Source organism: Taurulus bubalis, assembly GCF_910589615.1.
Source record: "Taurulus bubalis genome assembly, chromosome: 12".
Lineage (NCBI taxonomy): Eukaryota > Metazoa > Chordata > Actinopteri > Perciformes > Cottidae > Taurulus > Taurulus bubalis.
In genome coordinates, this window is record NC_136600.1 from 13,073,637 (window position 1) to 13,097,057 (window position 23,421).

Genomic DNA, 23,421 nt, shown 5'->3' on the forward strand with positions numbered 1-23,421 from the left:
TGAAACACTTGATCCAATAAATCCCCCGGTCTGGCCACAATCTGTTACCTACCAAAAGTTAATGTCTATTCAAAACAAAAAGGGGAAAAAAAATAACATTCACAGGTGCATTTAGTTATGAAAAAGACTGGCTGCTTTATTGTCATGGTAATGTTCTGTACAATCAACAGAGAATTGAGGCGCTTATGGTAAAAGTCCGATCATCTTCCCTCGCTCATACTGAGAGACGCCGTCTGCGCAGTCCTGAAACCCAGTTACAAGCTACACAAACTATACAAATTACCAGCGGACATGACACTAATCTTGAGACATAATCATCTCAACATGTTCGGGTCCATATCTACAGAATATAATTTACAAAATCTGGACGTCTTAACGTGTCCGTCTACAGATGGACAAGATGAAACGGGAGAGTCATGTTGGTGAAATGCATCGTCCTGGTAAAGTACAGTGCAATACAAACAGCAGCATGAACAATGGTGATCGAGTTCTGGGTTTCAATTAGTCCAAAAAGACTGCTCGTCTCAAGTCAGATTATTAGCATATGATACAGATGAATGCAAGTCAAAAATGCACATAAAAGACAAGATGATCCTTTTGGGCTCGTCTGTTGCAGGACAGCGTTTCTCAGTACCTCCCTGCATAGCCTCAGGAGTCACAGTCTCAAAAACAGAGGGATTAGACCAAAACATAAGCTCGTCCTCCGGGTGCGCTTGTGCAACGCAGTCCAGTTATTCAATAGAGAGCCCTGCAAGGAGAGAATATAGATATAGATACGTAATCCAAGACATGAGTTGCAATTACATTCTTTAATTAGCTTTGTTTCAGTCACCACAAGATACAAACTACTCTTTGTCAAAGCAGTGCACTCGTTTTATTTGGTTTTGGAGAGATGGTGAATCTAAAGAATGCAACATTAACGGAGAGTCCCTCACAAGTGGAGACCCTGCTGCATGCATACACAAGCTGGACATTGAAAAGGGATTTATCAAGAATAATGCATTTCTTTGGGATACATTGTTTCTCTTACTAATTGTTAAGTAATACTTTACTGCCCACTTTCCTAGAAAACTACAATAAAGTCAAACTTTGCCTCCTGCCCCAAAAACATATGAATATTACAAAGACTTAAAAAGGAGCTATAGAACAGAATCAGAGCATTAATATAGCAGCAAACAACTATTTGCCCTGTAAAGACACAGACTGTTGTTACCTCAGCTGATGTTGATCACATACACTGCAACAGGAAATAAACTGGGACCTTTGACTTGATTTACAACTGTGAAATGGTCTATGAAACGGAGTAATGGCGTCATTAGGAGAAAATGAAGTCACACCCCCTCCGTGTGTTGTAATCAGAGCATCTCTGGTGTTCGTTTCAGAAGCCGGGCCGGCTGTGTGTGCATGTTAGTGCACGAGAGTCCCTCCCTTTGAAACTGGAGGTCCTCCCCATTTCTTCCCCTTTGTGTTCATGTCCCACTGGCTAGCTAATAACACTTGTTTATCATTACAAATCAGTGTAAACACACTGAATGAGTGGGATCCTAGCTAGAAGAATCTAGATTCAGGTTACGGTTCTATAGCTACATACAGTGATACATTTAATTCATGATACATTTCATTAATTCATTCAACCGTAATAATACTCGTAAGATAATTGAGGGGCAACCCTCATTCACAAATACAAAAGAAAAGGAAACAACAAAGAAGATACCAAAAGAAAAGAGGCAATACCTTTGAGAGATAAAAATAGGATAATTAAGATGTAAATACTCACCCTTCTGCTAAGTTCTGCGCTCCCCTGCTCATGCTCCTAAAGCCTCTATAGCCTCCCCGTCTCCTTTAGTTTGGCCACCAGGTCCTCGACCGTCTCCACCTTCACTCCCGCCAGTCTCTGTGGCGGCTCATCCACTCTCAACACCTCCAGCCGTGATGTCATGTCCAGCCCCAAGTCTGCAGGCTTCACGTTAGCGATCTTCTTCTTCTTGGCTTTCTGAAAGTAAGAAAACACAAGAGAAGAGTAAAGTACAGATTCCGTTACATTTGATTTAAAACACTATCCGTCAATCCGGCATATATTAAAAAGGGATTGCTGTGTAGAATGAACATCTTGTAAAGATGTACATAACTGGGCCCAATGCCTTTTTTACAATTCCATTTTCTGAATACAACATTTCCTTTTTTCTTGCTACCTACCATGATATTAGGCAGGGTGGCATATCTGGGGGTGTTGAGTCGAAGGTCTGCAGTAAGCACTGCTGGTGTGTTGATCTTAATAGTTTCCATGCCACCATCAATTTCTCTCACCACTTTAACCTTGTCTCCTTCCAATGACACCTCTGATGCAAAGGTACCCTGCAATATTAACAGATGGGCATTGCAAATTCATAAATTTGAATCCAGAAACAAAACGGTCCATCGAGAAAACAGGGAAACATTTCCAACTCTGCAATGGCCACCACAAATGATGCAAGGTTACTCGAGTTCATGGGTTTAAGGAATGTGCCACCTCTGATTGGTCTGAGAGTGTAACTACACCTTCATTTAACAGCACAGGGGGTTGGTTACAGATGTAATAGTACGAGAGTAAAAATGAGGTGAAAAGGTTTTTTTAAAACGGTGGAACTTTGAAATTAGCTGGTTAACATGTCTGGGTTTACATTATAGTCAGTGCCTCACACTGCTCAAATTGTACACAGTGAGATTACAGGTCAACAAAGTGCTCCACCTACTGGCCAGTCAGTGGAATTTCACCTTGACTGTCTAAGCAGCGTTTGACCTCTGCTGATCTGAGCAGGATCACTGTAGCTCTCACCGACTCAAACTAGTCTCTGCTATCATAGATAAGCCTGCAGAGGCACGGCCTGATATCAGCACTCTATGGCAACGTCACACATTGGACACTCGTTAAGATTCGAAATTTAAACTGGGTCATCTAATTCACAGCAATCACACCAGGAGTCGGACCAGTTTCAGATCATAACAATTTCAGATCATTAAATAATTTGAGACAGGTTGGCAAAGTCCTGTTAAGAATAACTGCATTAAAGTTAGAACTCACCTGAGGCCAGTTCAGTAAGGCTGCTGTCATCTGGCCGGTCTGATTGCAGTCGCCATCGATGGCCTACGGAAGCAACACAAGTCATTAGTTTCAAGTTTACGTTTAAGGTTCTTTATGATCATATGCACACAGTGAAACAATTGATTAGTGTGTGTGTGTGTGTTTTTTTTTTTTTTTGTTAAATCACGCAAAGAAATCCAAAATGACAGACATAAATAGTGCAAGTTAAAATATAGGGCTAATATCTAAACATGAATGACATATAAAATAAAGAAACATACATTTGTGGCAAGCGATATTGAAAATAAAAAGCTGAATGCAAACATGTATATGCATATGAAAAGTTATAAATATAAATACACAGAGGGTTAAACTGTTTGTTAAACAGGAAGTAAAGTTAATGAAGGTAAAGTGAAAAGTGACATAGGGTTCTTAGTCGACTAGTCGGTCATTTTGGTCTAAGTCGACTAAACATCTTTTAGATTAAAAGTGACATTATCTAAAGGTAACAGTCCACGCTAAGTTCTTCACGGACAGCAGAAACTGTGATTTGGAAAGTTAAATGAATCCTGATTTCAACCTGTTTGCCAAGGACGATAAGTTGAGCATCCTCCTTCTTGGCCAAGGCAGCCATGATCTTGGAGACCTGCAGGGGTCCCATTGTTTCATAGTCTTTCCCAGTCACCTCCACATGAATGCCACGATCGGCTCCCATGGCGAGGGCAGTACGGATGGTCTCCTAAGTGATGGGGAAAAATAACTTCTTTTGAGGGTCGAAAAGAAATATGCCAGTGTTACCCAGAAGGCTAATTTTCAACTGTTGTCTTGAGGCCATAACAACAAATAAAAACATACCATATAAAATAAGAACACGATACAGCAACACACTAACAGCTGAACAGGATAAACTGCTTAGAGTTAGGAGGAGAACATTTTTTTAGGATAAAGCTGAAGCCCAGCAAAAACCTATAAAACTCCAAAAGTAGGGAAAAAACACCACACTGTGCTGGGCTGTATGTCTCGGGCACATTGACTAACAAGAAAGTGCTGCAGGGTCTGGCCCCGTCTCACCCACCAGTGCTTGCTGTGGCCCACAGCTGACAGCCACCACCTCCTTAATAAGCTTCTTCTCCTTCAGCTTGACCGCCTCCTCCACGGCGATCTCACAGAAGGGGTTCATTGAGTGCTTGACGCCATCCGTCACCACGCCACTTTTGTCTGGCTTCACACGAATCTGAGGAGGAGGAGGAAGACCACAGGACAGAGTTACTACGGGGGTGCCAGATGACAAACAATCCAGGGAGCCCGGATTCTAGGGCAACCTGCCAAACGCAGGAGAAAGGGAGCGAGCCAGCACAATGTCTAGAGGTGAAAAAGCAAGACATGTAGTGATGCAGGTTTAAAACAGGAGCCCTGCAATTGGCTAAACACTCATTTTTGGGAGATGGTGTCATCTCTTGTATTGCTCTGCATTGCTTCACTATTTGAAAATGATAGAGAAGAACTACTTGTGAGGGCATAAAACATGTAATTTGGTCTGGTGTTAATTAGCATGTGGATATTTAATTCTAAAACCAAGTGTATTGATGTGCTGTAGGTGAGCAAGAGCATCAGTGAGGTTAAGCGATAAGGTTTAAGTCACAGCTCACATTCCAATTCACGCCAAAGGCATCTGATGGCCTTGAGGTTAGGTCTCTGAATCGTGCCGAACAAGTTCTTCCAAACCAAATGATGGGAAAAGGGACTTTGCCTAAACCCCTGACAAAACAGCCACTGGTAGGAACACAGAGGTGTCCATATTTGTTTGGCCATTTACCGTGCCTGTATCATATAACTTTAGAATATACACACAGTTTAAAATAGTCATGCTTGCAACAATTGAAACAGGATGATGAATAGCAAAAGAATAATCACAAATGATGTGCTGATTTTAGAGGACTCAATCTGACCTAGGCTTTACAGCATACAGAACAAGAGCACATTTAGATTTTCCAAAAACACACAAAACCTAAACAAAAAAAACTTTTGATGACTCATTATGATCATCTGCCTGATAATGTTGCGAGCAGAAGAAAACTTCAGATGTGTCAGAGCTGAGCAGTGACAGTGCCCAGATCCTGCTAAGGGCAGCTGAAGCAGGAGCGTTTTTGCTGTTACATGACACAGCTGCACATATTGATTGTAGTTAGGAGACTGTAACCTCTAAAGAAAATAATATTTGGAAATGATATCGAGTGACTGCACCATGGTCTTACAGTCTCAATTAAGATAAAGGAAAAGCTGATTCTGTGGAGGACATGTAACGTTACATGTTTCAGCCAGACATACATTAGGTTACATAACTTACAAAGATCAGCCTTACAACTATTATGGAAACTAGCAAGTCTGACATTTTAGACAATAATCTAAATGATTGATCATACTGTCAGGTGACCATATCAGTTTAGCTGCAGACTGCGTTTAGCCATCAAATACGTAACCAGGTAGTTTTGCACCTCAGCTCTTGAGTCACAGCCAGCTTGTGGCAGCAGGCTAACGTTAGCTAGCAGAACACAGAAAGTCAAGCGAGTTAGAACAGGAAAACTACACTTGAAAAAAGTGAATACGCCCGTTGGAACAACGAAAGGATATTTACCTTTACGGCGTAGTCAATGACACGCTTAACTCCAACGAGGACACGGCCAGACATGGTTGCTGAAACGTTTACCTTTGCGGTACAGGAGACGGCTAACGAGTGTCACCGCAGTGAACCTTCAACCAAGGAGGAGAGGTCGGACCTATTTTAGGGTGACTCCAGTTGAGGGGACCACCCCCTATTCCAGCCAATGAGCGCAACCTAGTGGGAACGCTCTCTATACTGATTGGCCAAGACGGGCTGGAAGCTGTTGTTAAATTCATTATACAAAAAAGTCAGCAAGTGTCGTGGTTTTAGTGAGTTAATGCCAACTAATACTTATTCAAGATTTGTTTTAAACTTATTGAAGCCATAAGTGCCTACTGTCATTTATCTGATGGTTTAAATAGCTTAAACTGTAAGAATCAGGACAAATCACCTGTGAATAATGTGGTGCTCCACATATCTGCGTCCTAAACAAAGGCCGAAGATGAAAAGTTCCGCGTTATGTGTGGCAAAGTTCACGTCAAACGACAGAGTGACGCAATGAGATCAAGGTAACATGATACATGTCAAATTATAAATTAAGATGACCTGATAACATATTTTTGGTTTTAGGATGTTCTGAAAAGTGTGCTAATAACATCTATCAGATTTGAGGATATTCTGAAAAGTGTCTTCTAATACCAAAGATGAGTGGAAAAAATATATAATATACATTTTATTACTGGCCTATTTTGTTATTAATTGGCCACATAGGCCACTAATTATTAAGTACCTAAAATGTGACTTCTGGCAATGTATATGCTATGTTGCCTTGGCATGTTTTAAAAGAAAGCGCTTCCACCTTTCTTCCACTATAATATGATTTCAAATTAGGGAAAGGGAGCTACAATCGCCTCAAATTCCATCAATGTCATGTCCCGCACTGACACATATAGGGTGGACCAAATAGTAGAAACACACCTCATTATATAATAACACCACAATCTACAGCCTCTCAGGCTTCACCATCAGTCAATGGTTTCAACAAAAAATTGACATTATAACCGACTCTTTTGTTTTAACAAGGTGTACCTAATAAACTGGTGTAGTCGAAGTGAGTGTTTGTTGTTAATCTTGTTAAAGTAAAGTTGCCAGTCAAAATCCCTAAGCAAACCACTGCTAAATCACTCTTTACATTTAAGTCTAGCTGGAATAGTGACCTTCCCTGGATGAATAATACACTTAATAACTTCAGAAGTAAAAGTACACTTTATAGTGATGGACAGATTTAGTGCAGATTTGCCATTGTAAAAAATCCTGCATTGTAATGAGAAACTTTCTCAAAATAATGACTTAGACCTAGTATTTCAAACATCAAAGTGTCCATATTTTTTGACTCAGGCCTACTTGGCAACTAAATCAATATTTTGAGCTGATAAGTTGTTTCCTTGAGATAAGAACGTCATTATTTTGAGATACAAATTCATTATTTTGAGATACAAATTCATTATTTTTTTTAGAATCTTTGGTCAAAGTAACTCAGACCTCAGCATTACAATGAGCTGAATGTAACAGATGTGCAAGGACAATCTTCATTCTCTGGGATCAATAATAATAATAATAATAATAAGTTGTATGTGTCACACCCTATACATGTTTCATATGAAAGTTCAATTCTGGTTAGTATACCACCTTGTATCCTCTAAAGATACATTTGGGACATTTGAATAAACAATACTCTAATATCTGATTAAGTTATACTTTTTTTAATTGGACTGTTTTAACTTTCCCACCTTGTCTCAAGATTACAAAGCGATAACATCTGACTTCTTGGTAACGTCCCACTATATATTATGACCGGGGCAGAAACCGTTGTTTTTGAACGCGTTAACCGTGTGAGATCCAGATCTTCAGAGTCAGCTTGGGTCAGCAACGGCAGAGGCGGCCTCCATTTTAACTCCGACACCGAGCCATACCTCACGTGTCCTGGTCTGTCTCTCTCACATGACCCGAGTGTTTGTTCCCGTGATCAGCACTTCCATCTCCGTCTGTGACACCGAATATCACTTTTTACTCCAACCCTGATGGATATGCTCGAACAGAGTCTGGACAGCGCCAGGTAACCGGGATTCGGTCAAAATGGCTAACTGGCGCAAGCTAGCGCCAACATGCTATTTCGGATAGCTAGTTTAGGACGCTAAGGCCTAACCTTAAAACACTGTTGTAGAAACGCATGAAATTAGCAGTTTTATTCGAAAGAGAAGTGGGATAGTTTGCTAGCTGGATAGCTGACTAGTTGTATCACAGAGGACCCGTGTCCAGTTGTGTAAAACATGATTAGCTTATAACAAAATAGCTAAGTTAGCTTACGCGATTTATACATAAACTACTGTGTTATAAGCCGATGTGGAGTAGGGACTTCAGCCGTGTTGTGTTTTACTTTGCGGTCGTGCTGTTGGTTGACTGGCAGTCACAAGTTTGCCATCAGCTAAAGCAAAGTTGAGGATCACAGTAATTATATTTTATTTCTATCCACAATACTCCCGGGATAAATACTGGTTGCGTTAAACTAATTGTTATCTGGTTTGCAGCCAAGAAAAGCAAGAAGAAGAGGTTGTCCAGACGTCTGACGGTAAGAATATATTCACCAAGCTGTCAGTTAACACACATGGCATCCTGCACAGCAGTGATGCGCTATCTAAGCTATACATTTTGTGCAATAGCCCAAAGTAGATGTAACGTTAACGGATGACAAACCGCTCCATCTGATAAATAAGCTTTGTGTCACAGAGTATGGCATGCATTTCCTGTTCTGTTCAAACTACATCATGCAAGAGGCACATACTATTTTCTGCAACTCATGGCTTGTTAGCTTTCTTTATTTTTTCCCTTATTTTCCATTCTCACGACTGACTTTTTCTTTCTGTCCTCCCCCCACCCGCCCTGAGACGGCACAGGAGAAGAGCAGACAGCTGTTACAATAGCCAGTGTTCAGCAGGCGGCAGCGTTTGGTGACCATAACATACAATATCAGTTCCGCACTGAGGGGGGTCAGGTGAGTGACTCAAAGATGGAGTGATGGGCCTTCTTGTGATTGTTGTTCTTTCTGCCAATTTCAGAAAGACATCAAGTGTGCATGCACAATCTTACTCATGTAATAGTACAAAAGGATGGGAATCAAAATATACTCATTATGCAGACTTGTATATGCTGTATTGTTGCTGTTTGTAGTGTATTTATTGTCATGTCCAGGCCAGGGACATTGGATGCAAATTAGCTTTTAGCTAACCATGGTTTTAATTGTCAGCGTCCCTGTAAAAATAGACAATACAAATTAAATATGTAATTACTGCTCTATAGTTAGTGATTCATTAATGTGTAAGCATTGCACTGATGTTGCAGCTGTTAAATATGGAGCTAATGTTAATTTATTTTGTATACTGCTGGGTAGCTTAAATTCTACATAACATATAATCATTTATTTGTTGATTTTATATTTTGTGTTAATAACCTTAATCTTCAAAGTGACTACTTAGTAAAACAAATAAGTATGGTGGAGTAAAAAGTAAAATATTTACCCCCAAAATATAGTTTAAAAATGAAACATCGTCCTAAACCATGAATTCCAATTAATTGGTAAAATCAATTATTTCACCCAGATCAATATTTAAGTAAGGTACCTCAAAATTGTACATAAGCGTAGTATTGGCCGAAATATATTCGTAGTTACATTTCACCACTGCCCATAACGGCATATTGGTCTAGAGTTTAGTGTTAGATTGCATCGGTATAGCACTCCCAACAGAAAACAGACTTCAGAATCACTTTAGATGTGTGGTGGAATAAACATCAGCTGACTGTTTGAACAGAGGCATAATTAGCAACTGACAGAGCTTCACATTACATACTGATGAATGCCGTGGAATGGATTATGCATGTATAGTGCAATGTGACAGTGGTAGATAATATGATTGTCTGTAAAGACAATTCCCCTCCACATGTGCTGTATGTGTGCTTTGCAATTTATGGTCTGTCATTCTGAGCATTTTGATGTAGGCGCGCTCACATCACAGTGAGGATAACCTGGGTTCCTCTCACGAACAGTGTTATGTTGTCGTGCCTTTTCTCCGTCCTCTATTCAAAAAAACAAGTCAGGAGGTAGCAAGCTCTAAATTGCCTGAAGGTATGAGTGTGTCGGTTTTATTTTTCTAATCTCATGAGTGTCTCCTTGCAGGCCACTGATGGGGTATTCGCTCCAGTGATCAGTGATTGACAATGGGACAGTGGAGCAAATACATTGATTGGAAAAAGTACATGCATGATGTCATAGTTGGTTTATCCTCATTGAGATGATTTACATTGGAGTGAATTAAGTCAGGGATCCATTTGGCGTAAATAAGGCTAGTGTGCGCGATCATGTGATTGCAGCCGGGTCTGGGATTGGCATGGGAACGCTGTCACATGTCAGTCAGGAGGAGAGTCACATGATGGAGGGTTACTAACTCTGACTCATGCCACAAACAAGCTCATTTTTTTTAATCAGGTACATTCTGAAGCATCAGCAAATCGAGAGGGATACAATATGCTCATGCTTCATTATGTGCCTGAAGTGTGATCAATGCGCTACTGCATTGGACTATAGTGTCAGATACTATATATAGATATGCTCAACAAATCGGGTAAGGTTTTGATTTAGACACAGTACGCCTATCGTAAGGACTGTAGTAAACTACCCGAATAAACAACTGGTTTCTCTGCTTCCTCTCTCCACCTTGCAGGTGACGTACCGTGTTGTTCAGGTGACTGACCAGCAGCTTGAAGGCCGAGATGATGGGGGAGGAGCAGTGAGTGTCGTCTCTACATCCGCCTTTGCTGGGGCTCCTCAGTCTGTGGCTCAGGTACCAAAGTCTCCCCCTCTTTTATTGATCAAAGAGAACCCACTGGGGATATGGACTGGTTTTACAGACTTATTACTTTAAGTCTAAAGCCTGCAGTATTTCAGCTTTTATTATTTCAACAAGTCTTCCTGATTAAATATTAAAACCAACAATGAATTTATTCTGCTAACATATATTGTCTCCAGAGACACGCTGTAACACTCAGTGTTGTCCAAACACTATTAAAAACACATGAATGAGACGTAGCATTGCACAAAGCCGTGTAAATATTAAAGCATGTGTCTGAGCATGACAGCTGCCCCACACGGAGCTACTCATGGAGATTAACAATGAAAATGCAGAATTGTTTCAGAACGAGGCACTGTGGTATTGTTCACAGCCAGATTCAGAACATGTTTTTGGTTCAAAACATAGAATTATTCTTGCAAGATTCAAATTTGTTTTCATTTGCAGTACACTGACGGCTTGACTGACCTTGCTGTTCTCTCCGCTAACAAGATCCTTGCTACGTCTTTTTTATTTTTCTCCTCAGCTGTCAAACTGCACCTTGTCTTGCTTGGGGGGTCTCGAGGGGGATGCCCGTATTGAATCTGACAGAGACTGAGTTGTGCATTTACCTGCTGTGACCGCTCCATTGCGACTTGTTCAAGCCTCCCCTCTGTCTTTTTCTTATCTGTCACAGGCTGTGATCCAAAACCCTTTCAGTAATGGAGGAAGCCCAGCAGGAGAGGCGGTGGGAGGGGAGACGCGCTTCGCTTACTTCCCAGCAACTGCGGTGAGCGACGGGACCGTGGCCGTGCAGGCCACCGCGGATCCCACACTCACACAGGCGGGGGGTGAGTCAGTTATCACACTTAATTTGGGTTGAAGCTTACCACAGTGTCACTGAAAATACTGGCCAAAGTAGACCCTAAGCAAACAGGAGTGCATCGCATTCGAAAATGAGAGAACAGGAGCCTTTTTTTTTCCCGCCAGGAGTTGTAGATGACCTAAGACCTAAGAATAGGACCTTACAAAATACTTTAGGTTATCAATGATGTTGCCTTTTGCTGAATACTGTAACAATACGATATTACCAGAGACTCTTAGGTAAGTAAGTAAGTTGCATTGATCATATTTACTGTGTGTCACATGTCCACCCGCTCTGCTTCTCTTCCTCTTTACTTATATTTCATCGTCTGGCTGTTTTTAAGTGTTCTTGTGGTTTCGGGGTGGTGATCCAGACGAGGCTGGTGGACTGTCAACGAGGGTGGTCGGGGCTTGGTCGACCTGGAGAGCAGCATACACAACCAGCAGCTGCTCGTTCTGGCGTACTGTTGCCGAGATAGCGTTTATGGGAGGGCGGTGTAATTAATAACCCTGTGTTTCTGCTGGTGTCTGTGCGTTCTGCCGCACTGTTGGCCCAGACTAGTCCTCCGCACAGGCATAAAAACCGGGACCAAAACAAGACCTGTACCTGCATCCCGAGACCCAGTTGTAATCCAGTTTGTTTCAATGTTGTATTTGAGTTATTCCTTTTTAAAAGAGAGAGATGCTCATGGCCAGAATAAAACATATACAAGTCTAGGGCTGTAATTTACAAATCATTTTCATTATTTATTAATCTGCAGATAATTTTTCTTGATTAATCATTTAGTTCCTAAAATGTGAGAACTTGCTTTAATATGCTTGTTTTGTTGGACTAACAACTGCGGCCTACGGTATCAATTTACTGATGTACATGTCAAAAAACAGTGGCAAATCCTCATTTGAGAAGGTGAAACTAGAGAATGTTTGGAATTTTTGGGCTTGAAAAACAAGTGATCTCACAACAATTGCTGATTAATTGATCGACAGACAATGTATCTACTAAAAAATACACAATCACGGGTCATACAAGGTCATGGTGTTTCTTCCCTGAATCTTTGGGATTTTGATGAGCTCGTCTTTAGAGTTATAAAAAAAAAAAATACCATGTCATCCATTACAGACGCTTATATTTTCAGGCTAATGCAGCACACTGACACACCCCGCCTCACCAAGCGTGCATTGTAATTTCGTCACATGATGCACATTTAGACAAGTCCGACGCCCTTAAGGCCATTAGCAGTTGACACACCTAAATTACAACTTTTATGATGCACTCATTAATGCTTGCAACATAAACCCACAAAACAAGCTGTGCCGGATGATGCCTCAGAAAGGGAAGAAGACCATGAGGTTTCTTTGCTGTGGGTAACGGCCGAAGCCATGGCCTTGGAGAAGGAACTGGGCAGCCGTCTTTCTTTTCTGTGAGCCTGCCGTAGTTTAAGCAGCCATGGCATGCGGGCTGAGGAATGCACTGGAGGGGAATAGATAGTGCCAGCTCCTATAAAGGTGAGGGATAGTGGAGGATAGTGCATGGAGCTCTGGCAATGAACCACATTCTGACTGGTTTCAGGGGTGGGAGAGGCTTGACCTTTTTACGGAGTATCAAAGTTGTCCTGACGCAAGCATCATTGTTAATAGGCATCACACGCCATAAGTATTTCTTGAAAAGAAGATCATAAATATGAACAGGATGTGCAGTGCAAGCTATGCAACGTTAGACGTGCGATACTCTTAACGGTTCTTTTTCATTACTAAATAGTTTTTTTAAAGAATGAATTCAGAGCAGATTTATTATTAATTGAAATATAACTAAATGTTGTTTCTAGAGCAGCAGCAGTAATTTAGAACAACAGTCTAAAAAATATGAATAATATCTCACTAGAAACCAATCTAAAATCCACTTACAGACTACCTCTGTTTTAGATGGTTTGGAACACTTCACTTTTAACAGAGCTGGCGTGCCGTGTTTGTGTAAAACTCCAGAAAGAGCGGATTGAAATATCACTTTATTTTAAAACCGTGGCTTTGTACTCGCCATGGTTCGATTGCACTTTCAGTAACCAGCGTAGTTGGAGGAGCTCAGACCCGACACCAGGAGCAGAGGAGATGCTGCAGCGTGATAATTACTCCAAAAAACATAAAGAAGCACAGATAAAATGGCCAGTAACGTTTGAGCTTATCAAACCACTCCGGGGGCGAATTGCTTCGTTAAAAATCGACGCTTATGCCGTGTTCACACCGGACGCGAATTTGCGGCGCCGCGTCCACCGCGGAAGTTTAAGCATTGAATAACATCATCCGTAGCCGCACACAGCTCGGTGAATTTCACCGACTCCTCCAGGAACTGCGTCTCACGTATCTCCGTAAAACGATACCGATTACGCCATCCACCATGGAAATAACCACCAGTTCTGCTTTATACTTTTTGTGTAAACTCCACATATGTCGGAACATCAAACTCCATGGTGTCTGGGTTCATAATATTATCCGTAGTTCCACAACAGCGTCTCAATGAAGCCGTTGTCAGCGCTGGTTCAGGCGGAGCAGCAGCAGTTTCATTCAGAAACGGGGAGACGACGGTGGTGACGGGCGGAGCTTCTCAACGCTGATTCTCAACGCTGATTGGCTGCCGCAACTTTGCGTCACGCGATTTCTCCGCCAGAGTTGGGAGAATTCAACTCACGCGAATTCGCGCCGCGTCCTTCGCTTTGTTCGCCGCAGGTCAAACGTTCTGTTCGCGCCGTCTCCAACGCGTCTATCTCGCCGCAAATTCGCGCCGCAGCGCGTCTGTGGATTGACTTTACATGTAAACTGGTCGCGCCGCAAATTCGCGTCGCGTCCGGTGTTAACACGGCATTACACTCTTAATTGTTGTGAATTAATTAATTAGAGCAACGAGAGTCTGCCTTTTATGCGGGGTTGCCCTTTGGTTTCTCTCCGCATTGCTAACTGATGACTGTTCTGCCTTCCACAGGTCAGTTTTATGTGATGATGACCCCCCCGGATGTCATTCAGACAGGCACACCACGAACCATCGCTCCTCGCACACAGCCTTACCCTGCGTGAGTATCGGCTCTGTCAGTTGCTGTCTGGGAGAAGGAGACAGCATTCATATTGAAGTCCTGAGACGCAGCTATTTCTGAAAACAAAGTAACCGCTGGTCAGTTCTCGTAAAACACCATCGTTATCTTCAATGGAAATGCCACTCGAAATAGGCCATTTGCTGGTTTTAGCTGACAAGCTGTGAATTGCTTGAAGGTGAACTTTGGTTGGCGTTTAACAACGGGACAAATTGCTTCTTAATGTCTCGTGTTCAGAGCCATTCACAGCCATTACATTGGATATGATTTCTGATTTGACATTTCTGTCCCAGTGTTAACCATTTACTGCAAGAGTCGCACACATTTGAGTCTGTGATGCTTCAGCACAAATCCCCACAAGCTTGACGGACTTCTTTCAGTTTAAGCTCCACCTGGCAAAGCCTCAGATATACAACCCTTAAATCAACATCAACGTATATTGAGTGAACAAAGCATGCTGAATTCCCCGGAATCTAAATGCTAATGCAGCAGCAGGCTGGGGAAGGATTTGGTCTTTAGCAGAAAGATTGAGCACCAAATCCAGTTCATTTGGACCGCCTAGTTGGCGATCAGTTTGGTCAATTATTGTATGTCATATATACACGTTACGTAACGTATGACTATAATTCAACTCGCACGCCTATTTGAGCTACTGCGAGGCTCAGTTCATGCGACATGAAATGCTACTGTATTTTATTTTATTTTATTTTAGCACATCCTTGCTTTTCTCCCTCTCTAATATCTTCTTATGATGTTTATCCCTACAATTCACAACGTGCATCATTGTAATCATGCATCAAACGACTCTGACTCCCTCCAACTGTTAGCCACATGCTGGTGATTGCCGTTATTAAGATAATCAGCCGGCTCACGTGAGCAAAGACGAACTGAGCTGTCATTTTATTTGCATGATACCAGCCTTGTTCTGGCCTACTACGGATACAAATTCTGACGAGCTTTATTTCAGATTCAGGCAAAAACACATCGACACATGAGTCACAGTTCTTGGAACTATGTTTTTTTGTTCCTTATTTGGTAAAAGCCAAAGCCCATTAATTTGCTTACATGGTCACTTAAAATGAACACATGACCCTTTTTATAAAATTGAGTTAGCACTGACCTAAGTGAATATTCCTTCAGCCCCTTATACTTAACCTTTAACATGTGGAACTGCATTATAGTTATTCAGCTAGATCACCAATATGGGTTGGCTACCAGCTGGTTTAGCACACAACATTTGAGCTCTGGTTGTTCTAGGTAGCAGATAAGCTCCTGTTTTTCCTCCTCTTCCTGATAAGTTTCTTTTTAAAAGAACACACAACCGGAAGACAGACACTTTTAACCGTCTCTGCCTTTCATTTATTATTTGTCAGTTTGAGGGTAGAGCAGTATATGGTTCGACAGCGAGGATGTTGACTGCTTCTGTGATTTTCAAGAACTTAAGATTTCTCAAAGATTTAGGCTGCTTTGTTGTGGGCCGCATTACAGGGAGTTGTAGATCCGCCTCAAATTTGGCAGCCGCTCCGTCGCTTTTGATGTCGCTTGATATTCACAGCGCACAGCCGACCGCTCTCCAGTCGAGAGTAACGAACAAGTCTACGTTGCAATGTGTTGAAATACAAAGTGAAATGTTTTCTTCATCTCTCACAATGCCTATCTGCAATATGTTTGTTTCTATCTATTTCCTCATTCATGAATAATTTATGATTTGTGACACGAGCCTCAGAGTTATATTTAGGTGTAAACTAATGAACAGTGACATTATCGTTGACATGTGAGTAAAATGAATGAAAATTTCCCACCCTATCTGCCGTTCGCAGAGATGAAAACGAGCTGCTGCAGCATGAAGGTTTAAACTGGTGAGGACAGCTTCCACATTTCTCTCACACCTTTTTGTTTTTCACAGCAAATGAACCAATCAAATTAGTCCACGAGAAGAAGCACCGAGACCTCTCCCCTCTCCTTCCATGAGTCCCCGGTGATTCTCTAGACACAGATTCACAGCGTTTCTTCAGTGCTGACCCCGATCCATTGTTGTTAGTTGTGCTTGTGGCAAACTCGCTTCTCCATTAGGACTTAACAAATCAGGTCGTTGTTCTTCATCCGGAAACAAATGGCTTGTTCCACACTTCTTATTTTAGTATCATTTTCAAAGTGTCCCCTGTTGTAGCTGTTTTGAGTTTTGTACTTATTTAGCCTAGTTTTGAAGAGAGTGCTGCAGGGATGACGTCTTTTTGGAGGCCAAACCCGGAAGTGAGCTTCACACTGGTTCCTTCGACAAAATGGCAAAAGTTATTCCCCCCCCCCCCATTAAGCATTGGACTATTGCCTAAAATAAACTGTGGCAAACATAAGTTTATGATGTTTACCATCATCAAATCAATTAACAAGCTTATGTTAGACTAAAATCAATCCACACCGCGGTTATGAGTTTACACACCGAGGCTGTGAAGGAGGACTTGTGGGCGTGATGACGTGTTGTCGTCGCATTTGGCCATTTGTTAGCAACCGCCTTGTTTGTATCTACAGACATATTTTACATTGAAGAACAAAATGTTAAAACCTCTTAAGCTTGTGTTGACCAAAGACAGCCATCTAACCAAAAAAACAATCGAAAATGTGAACTAATTTCTGTGTTTTAAGACTCATTCCTTCAGCACTCTAGAAGTTAGATTAGTAGTCGTACAGGGAAAATTGAAGTCATGTCTTTCGTCAATTGCCCCATATATGTTCTGTATAATTGTTTGTACAAAAGCATTTATATATATATATATATATATATATATATATATATATATATATATATATATATATATATATATAAATAAGAGAAACCATTTTATTTCCACCATGAGAAACCATTTTATTTCTCTTTCGAGGATCAATATAAAATTACACAAATGTAGTCCTCGTCTGTATCCTTGCTTTATATTATATAGATAAAGCACTCCGGCAGCGGGATTGTGCACTGCTAATTTTTTTGAGATTTCTCCAGCAACAATAATTCTCAGGAGCGCTCCGATGAGGTGTGCCTTTACAACAGTGGGGGAAAAAGACGTTCCTCTAGGCCTGTACATTTAGTTATTCATACAGTCATCCACATTTCTTTCTCTTTTTTTTTTTTTAAAACACTCTGCCTAAGAGTACTGTTGGACTGAATCCATTATAAAAGCTGAAATCCCATTAAGATGCATTGAGATACAAGACGGACTGCAGTTTGGCTTGGCTGACTATCTCAAATGGAGATATCAGCAGTCAAGTTGTGTAGATGGGTCACAAACTCACTGCTGTAGAATAAAGAAGTGTCGTAGAGCGACACACAAGGAACACGTGTGACCTTACAGGACATCAGACCTTTGAAATGCAGCCAATAAACAGTAGTTAAAATGTTAGTTATTTCCCGTCCAAGATGTTCTTTAGCAGAGGCCTCCTTTTCTCTTGCATGGTTGTTGATTCATTATAAATAGATTGCGTGATGTATTAATTGACATATGATTTTATGAGAGTGTGTTATTGGCCTATTCATGCTGTGGTGGCCGGATGGATGAGTCTCCCCGTCACGTCTCAGGGACTTAATTAATAGAATACCTAAGGGAGGACACAGACAAGAGACAGTTGTGTCATTAGCCGTAAGCCCAGACCCCAATAGACGGCATCTGTTTTTTTTATTTTTTCAGTGTTGTAATTTTACAGCATAATAAAGCGGAAATCTCCCTTCAGGCCACACCTGGGAAGAGGGCAGTAATAAGAATGCGATGGTTGGATGGGTGTCACTATTCCAGTCAAAGCAGCCCAGCTTCAGGACATTGGGGCACCGCGGCTGCATATGTGGCCTCATATGGCTGTGCATCTCTCGGTATTACTACCAAACACACTGCACGCCTTCAAAGGCTCCTATTTAAAATAGCACACTGGTAGTGGCAAGGGCTGTGGCTACTATTTAAAGATAACAGTGAAGAATGGTTTTCAATAGGCCCAGGATTAGGTGAATTTGGGGGATTGGATTGGATTTGTGCCTGATTGTAGAGCAGCCAGAGATGGGAGATATTATAGCGTGTGAAAAGTGTTTTATTTCCTCTCTGTCTGCAGGAAAATGGATGGACCGCGAACACCAAGAGATGAAAGAAGAAGAGCGCAACACAATGAAGGTGGGTAATTAGCTGCGATTGTGGCTTTTGATTTTATCAGAGTAACACCATGCAGTGCGGTGTCTAAATGGAGCATTTTTGTTGAAAGAAAACCACCAAGCCCTGTCTAAACAATCTATTAGGAATAGATAACGTATGTTTCTGGACTGGCCACTAGAGGGTGCTGTTAAGCTGTCAAAATTCAACAGTATTTCATACCTGCAGGGCATAAGATGAAATGACCAGGCGTAAGAAATTAAAACCTGGTTCTTTCAACCCAAACTACCTCTAATCTCTCAATAAAAATAAATTTAAAAAATGCTGGTTGTCTTTTTATATATTTCAATTTTTTTTAAAGCTGTCTCTATTTAACATTTCATCAGTTGAAAGGCGGAGAAGAGACAAAATCAACAACTGGATTGTCACGCTTTCCAAGATCATCCCAGACTGCAATATTGAAAGCACCAAGACTGGAGCAGTAGGCCGTCTCACTTCACTTCTGCACTGCTAACTGTTCTCTGACATTTTGGTTTTCAAATGGTCACCATTCCTCTCTGTCCTCTCTAGAGCAAAGGGGGCATCCTGTCTAAAGCTTGTGACTACATTCGCGATTTGAGGCAAAGCAACGTGCGACTGCAGGAGGGCCTGAAGGAAGTGGAGAGGATACAAGTGGACAATGAGTTGTGCAGGCAGCAGGTAGGAGTATCAGTCTGCGCTGTAGCCCTACAAATATTGGCGTCATGTGAAGTTTCCAGGAATTCCATAATGGGTAAAGAAGGTCTATGAATGATAATGTAAAAATCTTCCTTTGAGGTGGCCGGGTGTTGCAGATAAATAGTCACAAATAATAAGGCGGCCACAGCGGGCTGCATGTGTGTCTGTGAAGATTGCCACTGCATTGAATGGAAAAGTTTGCTTTGGAGTGCATTGCAACATCCTCTCACTCGAGTCTCGGAGGCATGAAATCCACCTAGCCCCATACGCATCTTCACTTTTTCAAGACGAACTCCCCTTGAGGCTTCCGCCTGTGTAGCAGATCATCACAGCCTGACAAAAAGGGATCAAAAGAGTTTGCGCTTATACAATGTTACCTGAAATCAGCGCTTTGAGAGACTGTGGGAATAATATACACAGGGGTTGTGTGAGAACTAACTGCATGCTAATGCACTCAAAGTATTGTGAAATCTTGCAGCTCCGAGGCTGCCACATCTCCCCATTGAGTCCCGGGACTGCGAGACTCTCTGCAATATACTCTTATTCTGATGCTCAAAGCTGTCTCCTCAGTCCCACAGTGGGGAGGCACAGAATTTGGGTTTCCCCCAAGGGAAATGTAGCAGAGATGACATACCTCAAGATTTGATAATCCAGTTGGTTGTGGACAGGGGTGTCTTTTGAAAAGGGCTGCACACTACTCTATAATCCCAGGGATTGAATAGCCCTGTGTGTGCATTACACACAGCCAGCACTCTCTGTCTTCAAACGGAAAAGTTTGGTCTGTAAACTTGGAGCTATATTTAGCTGTCACGGAGATGAAGACGGTGATAATGAGATTTCTTTTTTTCCCCCCTTTGTTCTTAAGATTGAAGAGCTGAAGAATGAGAACGCTTTGCTCCGAGCGCAACTCCAGCAGCACGGCATCGAGATGGTTGGAGAGACGCCGCCGCAGTGAAGCAGAGACAAAAACAAAAAAAGAACAGGGAGGGGCACCACCACTCAGACATACAACTGACATGTTGGAAGAGAAGGCGAGATGATGCACGGGGGTGGGGGGAAATGTAAAAAAAAAAAAGACTTGTGAAGAATCACTTTCTTTTTAGTGAATGCATCCTTCCCTGGGTTCCCAGGTTGAGAAACCCTTCACGGCCAATTGCTTGTGGCTGTACTTGACTGTTCAGTCCTATTGAGATAACCACCTGTTACGACTCAGTAGAAATGTGCTCCGAGAAAAAGATGCCCGCTCACCACCATCAGTGCGTCGCGAGCACTCTCTATGAAAGACAACCTCTGCTGAACTCCTCCCTTGTTTTGTATTTATGTCACTCATGGACTATGATGTTTTGCCGTTTATTTTTCTCTCCCCTCCCAAAAATTACTGATTTTGATTTAGTTTGTGCTTTTATTCTGTTTGTGTTTTTGAGTTCTGTATTAATTCTGTGTTTGTTTTTAGCTGCTTTAATTTATTAGTCCGCTTGCTGGCAGAAGCCTTGATGGAGACCAGTTACATAGAAGCTCACGCACCCCAGAGTAGCAGATTGCATTTTTAAGTGAGAAAACATCAAAGTATGCGAAACATTGTTGATACCACAGACAGAATTAATGCGACGCAAACGCGGCTTACCTAGACCCAAACACAAACATGGAGCTGTGCCGACCGGCGCTTCTCCACCGATTTATGTAAATAAGACTTCTTGTGTTTTAATACAGATCTTACACAACGTTAGAGCAGATTATCTCTGGGAGAAAACAATCAATAACTCATTAAGTTCATGCTGGCCCTTTGTCATAGTAATTACCATGAAGTGTGTGCAATCTGGGAGCTTGATTTGGAAAGAAAGAGAAAAAAGGTGGTATACTTGAATTGTTGGGCATTTGCTTCACCAGAAGAAGAAAAAACACTTTTAAACATCCAACTGTTCAAATGCGGTTTTAAATTACAAATTGAAATGTATGAGTGTGGAACATGTTAACAAATAATGAACCCAACGCTCTGGATCGTGGACCTGAGGAGCGGGTGGGGTGCCGGCTCTAATTCCAACTTTTGTCAAACTATCTATAGAAACTGTGGGTTTTTCATTTTCCATCTTTTTTTCATCTGTGATTTACCGGTGTCTCAATACGCGTAAGAATAATCCCCACATGTTTCATTCCAAGCTGTTTGCTCTATTTTGGTATTGCAACACTTCAAATGCAGCTCAACGCACAAGAGGGAGGGGAGGCCCCCCGGAGAGCGGCGCTCAAAGACCCTGCTCACTATGGAGTACACAGGAAATACTGTGTCGCACTTCTTAGTTGAGCATAACTCGTTCTCCACCAAATGAAGGAATACTTTGAAAGTGGGGGAACTTGGAAATGAGCTCACATATTTCTCCACCCACTCAGGCAAACAATAAGTAAACTGTAATAGCGTTGTACAAATGGCAAAACCAATATTAACATTGTTGATGATTTTGTGAATGAATATACATGATGTGTTGTTTTTTTCTCCCCGCTTTGGGCGATGTGAGCGGAAGCGGAAGAGAGACGTCAAGCTTCGGAGCCACTTATTAGAGCACGCTCGCTTCTCCCAGTGTCAACAGCTGAGGATCCAGCAGAGCAAAACCAACGCTGGCAAAATCAGGCAGACTATCACGTTTTAATATCTCAGACTCGGCAAGTTAACAGCTTGTGCTCTGGAAGTACTGTTCTGCTACGACTGCCAGATTCAAACCTGATATGGATAGTGCGAGTGTCTGATCTATCAAACGAGGCTCCTAGCCAAAGCTGAATGATAGATGTTTTGCGGTAGACTTTTTTTTCTTTCTTCTTTTTATTACACCTCCAGTAAGAGCAGTGCAGAGAATGTGAATGTGAAGACATGAATAATGCTTTGGAAGACGGATGTTCACAAGTGAAAAGGTCACTCGTGGCTAATTTTCTTCTTTTTTTTCTTCTCTCGTTTCTTTTTGAGAAAGGCAGAAGAATGAAGAGAAAAATAAGTCCTTTCTGTAGCAGCCTCACTTTTCTCAGGTTAGATTTTAAAGACACCTTTTTAAGTAATTTGGTGGAAAAATAAAACTTTCACTAGCTGATAACCTTTATGGACTTTGGTTGTGGCTCATTGCTCATGCAGGACATATACAAACATCAATACTGTATTACGTTTGTTAAGTTGTTTTTCACCTCTTGTTAGTTTTAACAGGATAATATAATAATTCTAATATTCGAGTGAAATGAGATAGGCTTCACTTAACATGTTGACTCAAGTCAAAACTGTAGCTCAAAGGTAAAATTCATATTTTGCTTGCTCTCTGTTTCAGATGAATTCTTCAGTAGTCCTCACCTGTTCCCATCACCAAATAAGCCATCTTGAATTTGTAAAACTGCTTCACATTTTATTCAAAGCCCATGAAAACTTGATTTTGTGACAACATTTGCAACAATCCAATTGTTTAAAGTGAAAAATAAACACCATTGTTAATTAATAATTAAAAACTCAGCTAAACTGCGTCATCACGACTGTGTGGGTGGTTTTTGACCAGATTTGATTAACAGTGCTGGCAGCAAACAACCCACCAACTGTCATTAGAGTTCAATTCAAATTATGCCAATTCCGGATTGGAGGTATTACCATTTTCCCAATGGAGAAGAATGGACCAAAACAGAAGTTGTCAAAGCAACCAAAACTGTTCTAACTTTGACAAAAAAAAGAAGGAATTGTGTGGGACTCCATCCCTCATAGTTAGAAACTGATTGAGAAAATAATGGCTTTTAGATGAGCCAAGAAATGTCCTATTGATGTGGGCTACTTGGGATTATCTGCCACACTTGTACTTGACCAAGATTTATACTATTACTCTGAGGGAAATATGCATCATATTTCATCTACAGAAATATGATGCATTTAGACGTCAGAGTGGCTGAAAATAACCACAAATCACCACCGTACACTGCTGTAATATTCCTGAACATTGTGTTGCAGGTGTTCCCCATAACCGCTCAGCCAATCAGCTTGATTCACTTAGCCGTTCCAGACACACATCCTCTGTCTAAATAACACATTTGTAGGAGTATGCCTCCTTGGAGAAAGTGTGCACTCGCTCTTCAGTTC

At 41.5% G+C, this 23,421-nt stretch overlaps 2 protein-coding genes across 2 annotated transcripts; one reads left to right on the plus strand and one right to left on the minus strand.

Moving 5' to 3' along the window:
* Nucleotides 1–116: 116 nt before the first annotated feature.
* Nucleotides 117–5,817, minus strand: etfb (electron transfer flavoprotein subunit beta). The gene is made up of 7 exons (XM_079227951.1): nt 5,697–5,817; nt 4,137–4,295; nt 3,642–3,800; nt 3,062–3,124; nt 2,197–2,355; nt 1,778–1,993; nt 117–748 (listed from the first exon to the last, which is right to left on the minus strand). Exons 1-6 carry the CDS (start codon nt 5,748–5,750, stop codon nt 1,823–1,825), a joined length of 765 nt encoding a protein of 254 aa, XP_079084077.1. The 5' UTR covers nt 5,751–5,817; the 3' UTR covers nt 117–748; nt 1,778–1,822.
* A 1,889-nt stretch (nt 5,818–7,706) lies between these two features.
* Nucleotides 7,707–22,411, plus strand: usf2l (upstream transcription factor 2, c-fos interacting-like). Its single transcript, XM_079226903.1, has 10 exons — nt 7,707–7,779; nt 8,252–8,292; nt 8,609–8,715; nt 10,439–10,558; nt 11,241–11,394; nt 14,382–14,469; nt 18,577–18,635; nt 18,998–19,092; nt 19,182–19,310; nt 20,194–22,411. The coding sequence occupies exons 1-10, from the start codon at nt 7,745–7,747 to the stop codon at nt 20,281–20,283; spliced, it is 918 nt and encodes a 305-aa protein (XP_079083029.1). The 5' UTR covers nt 7,707–7,744; the 3' UTR covers nt 20,284–22,411.
* The last annotated feature ends 1,010 nt before the right edge of the window (nt 22,412–23,421 follow it).

What these genes read in the sequence shown, in the direction of transcription:
- etfb (XM_079227951.1), bottom strand. Translation starts at nt 5,750, where the DNA reads ATGTCTGGCCGTGTCCTCGTTGGAGTTAAGCGTGTCATTGACTACGCC. An exon ending in TTATCGTCCTTGGCAAACAG is followed by an intron (nt 3,125 to 3,641) that starts GTTGAAATCAGG and finishes TTGCTTCCGTAG; the next exon opens with GCCATCGATGGCGACTGCAA. An exon ending in CCTTACTGAACTGGCCTCAG is followed by an intron (nt 2,356 to 3,061) that starts GTGAGTTCTAAC and finishes TTAATATTGCAG; the next exon opens with GGTACCTTTGCATCAGAGGT.
- usf2l (XM_079226903.1), top strand. Translation starts at nt 7,745, where the DNA reads ATGGATATGCTCGAACAGAGTCTGGACAGCGCCAG. An exon ending in AAGAGCGCAACACAATGAAG is followed by an intron (nt 18,636 to 18,997) that starts GTGGGTAATTAG and finishes ACATTTCATCAG; the next exon opens with TTGAAAGGCGGAGAAGAGAC. An exon ending in ATGAGTTGTGCAGGCAGCAG is followed by an intron (nt 19,311 to 20,193) that starts GTAGGAGTATCA and finishes TTTGTTCTTAAG; the next exon opens with ATTGAAGAGCTGAAGAATGA.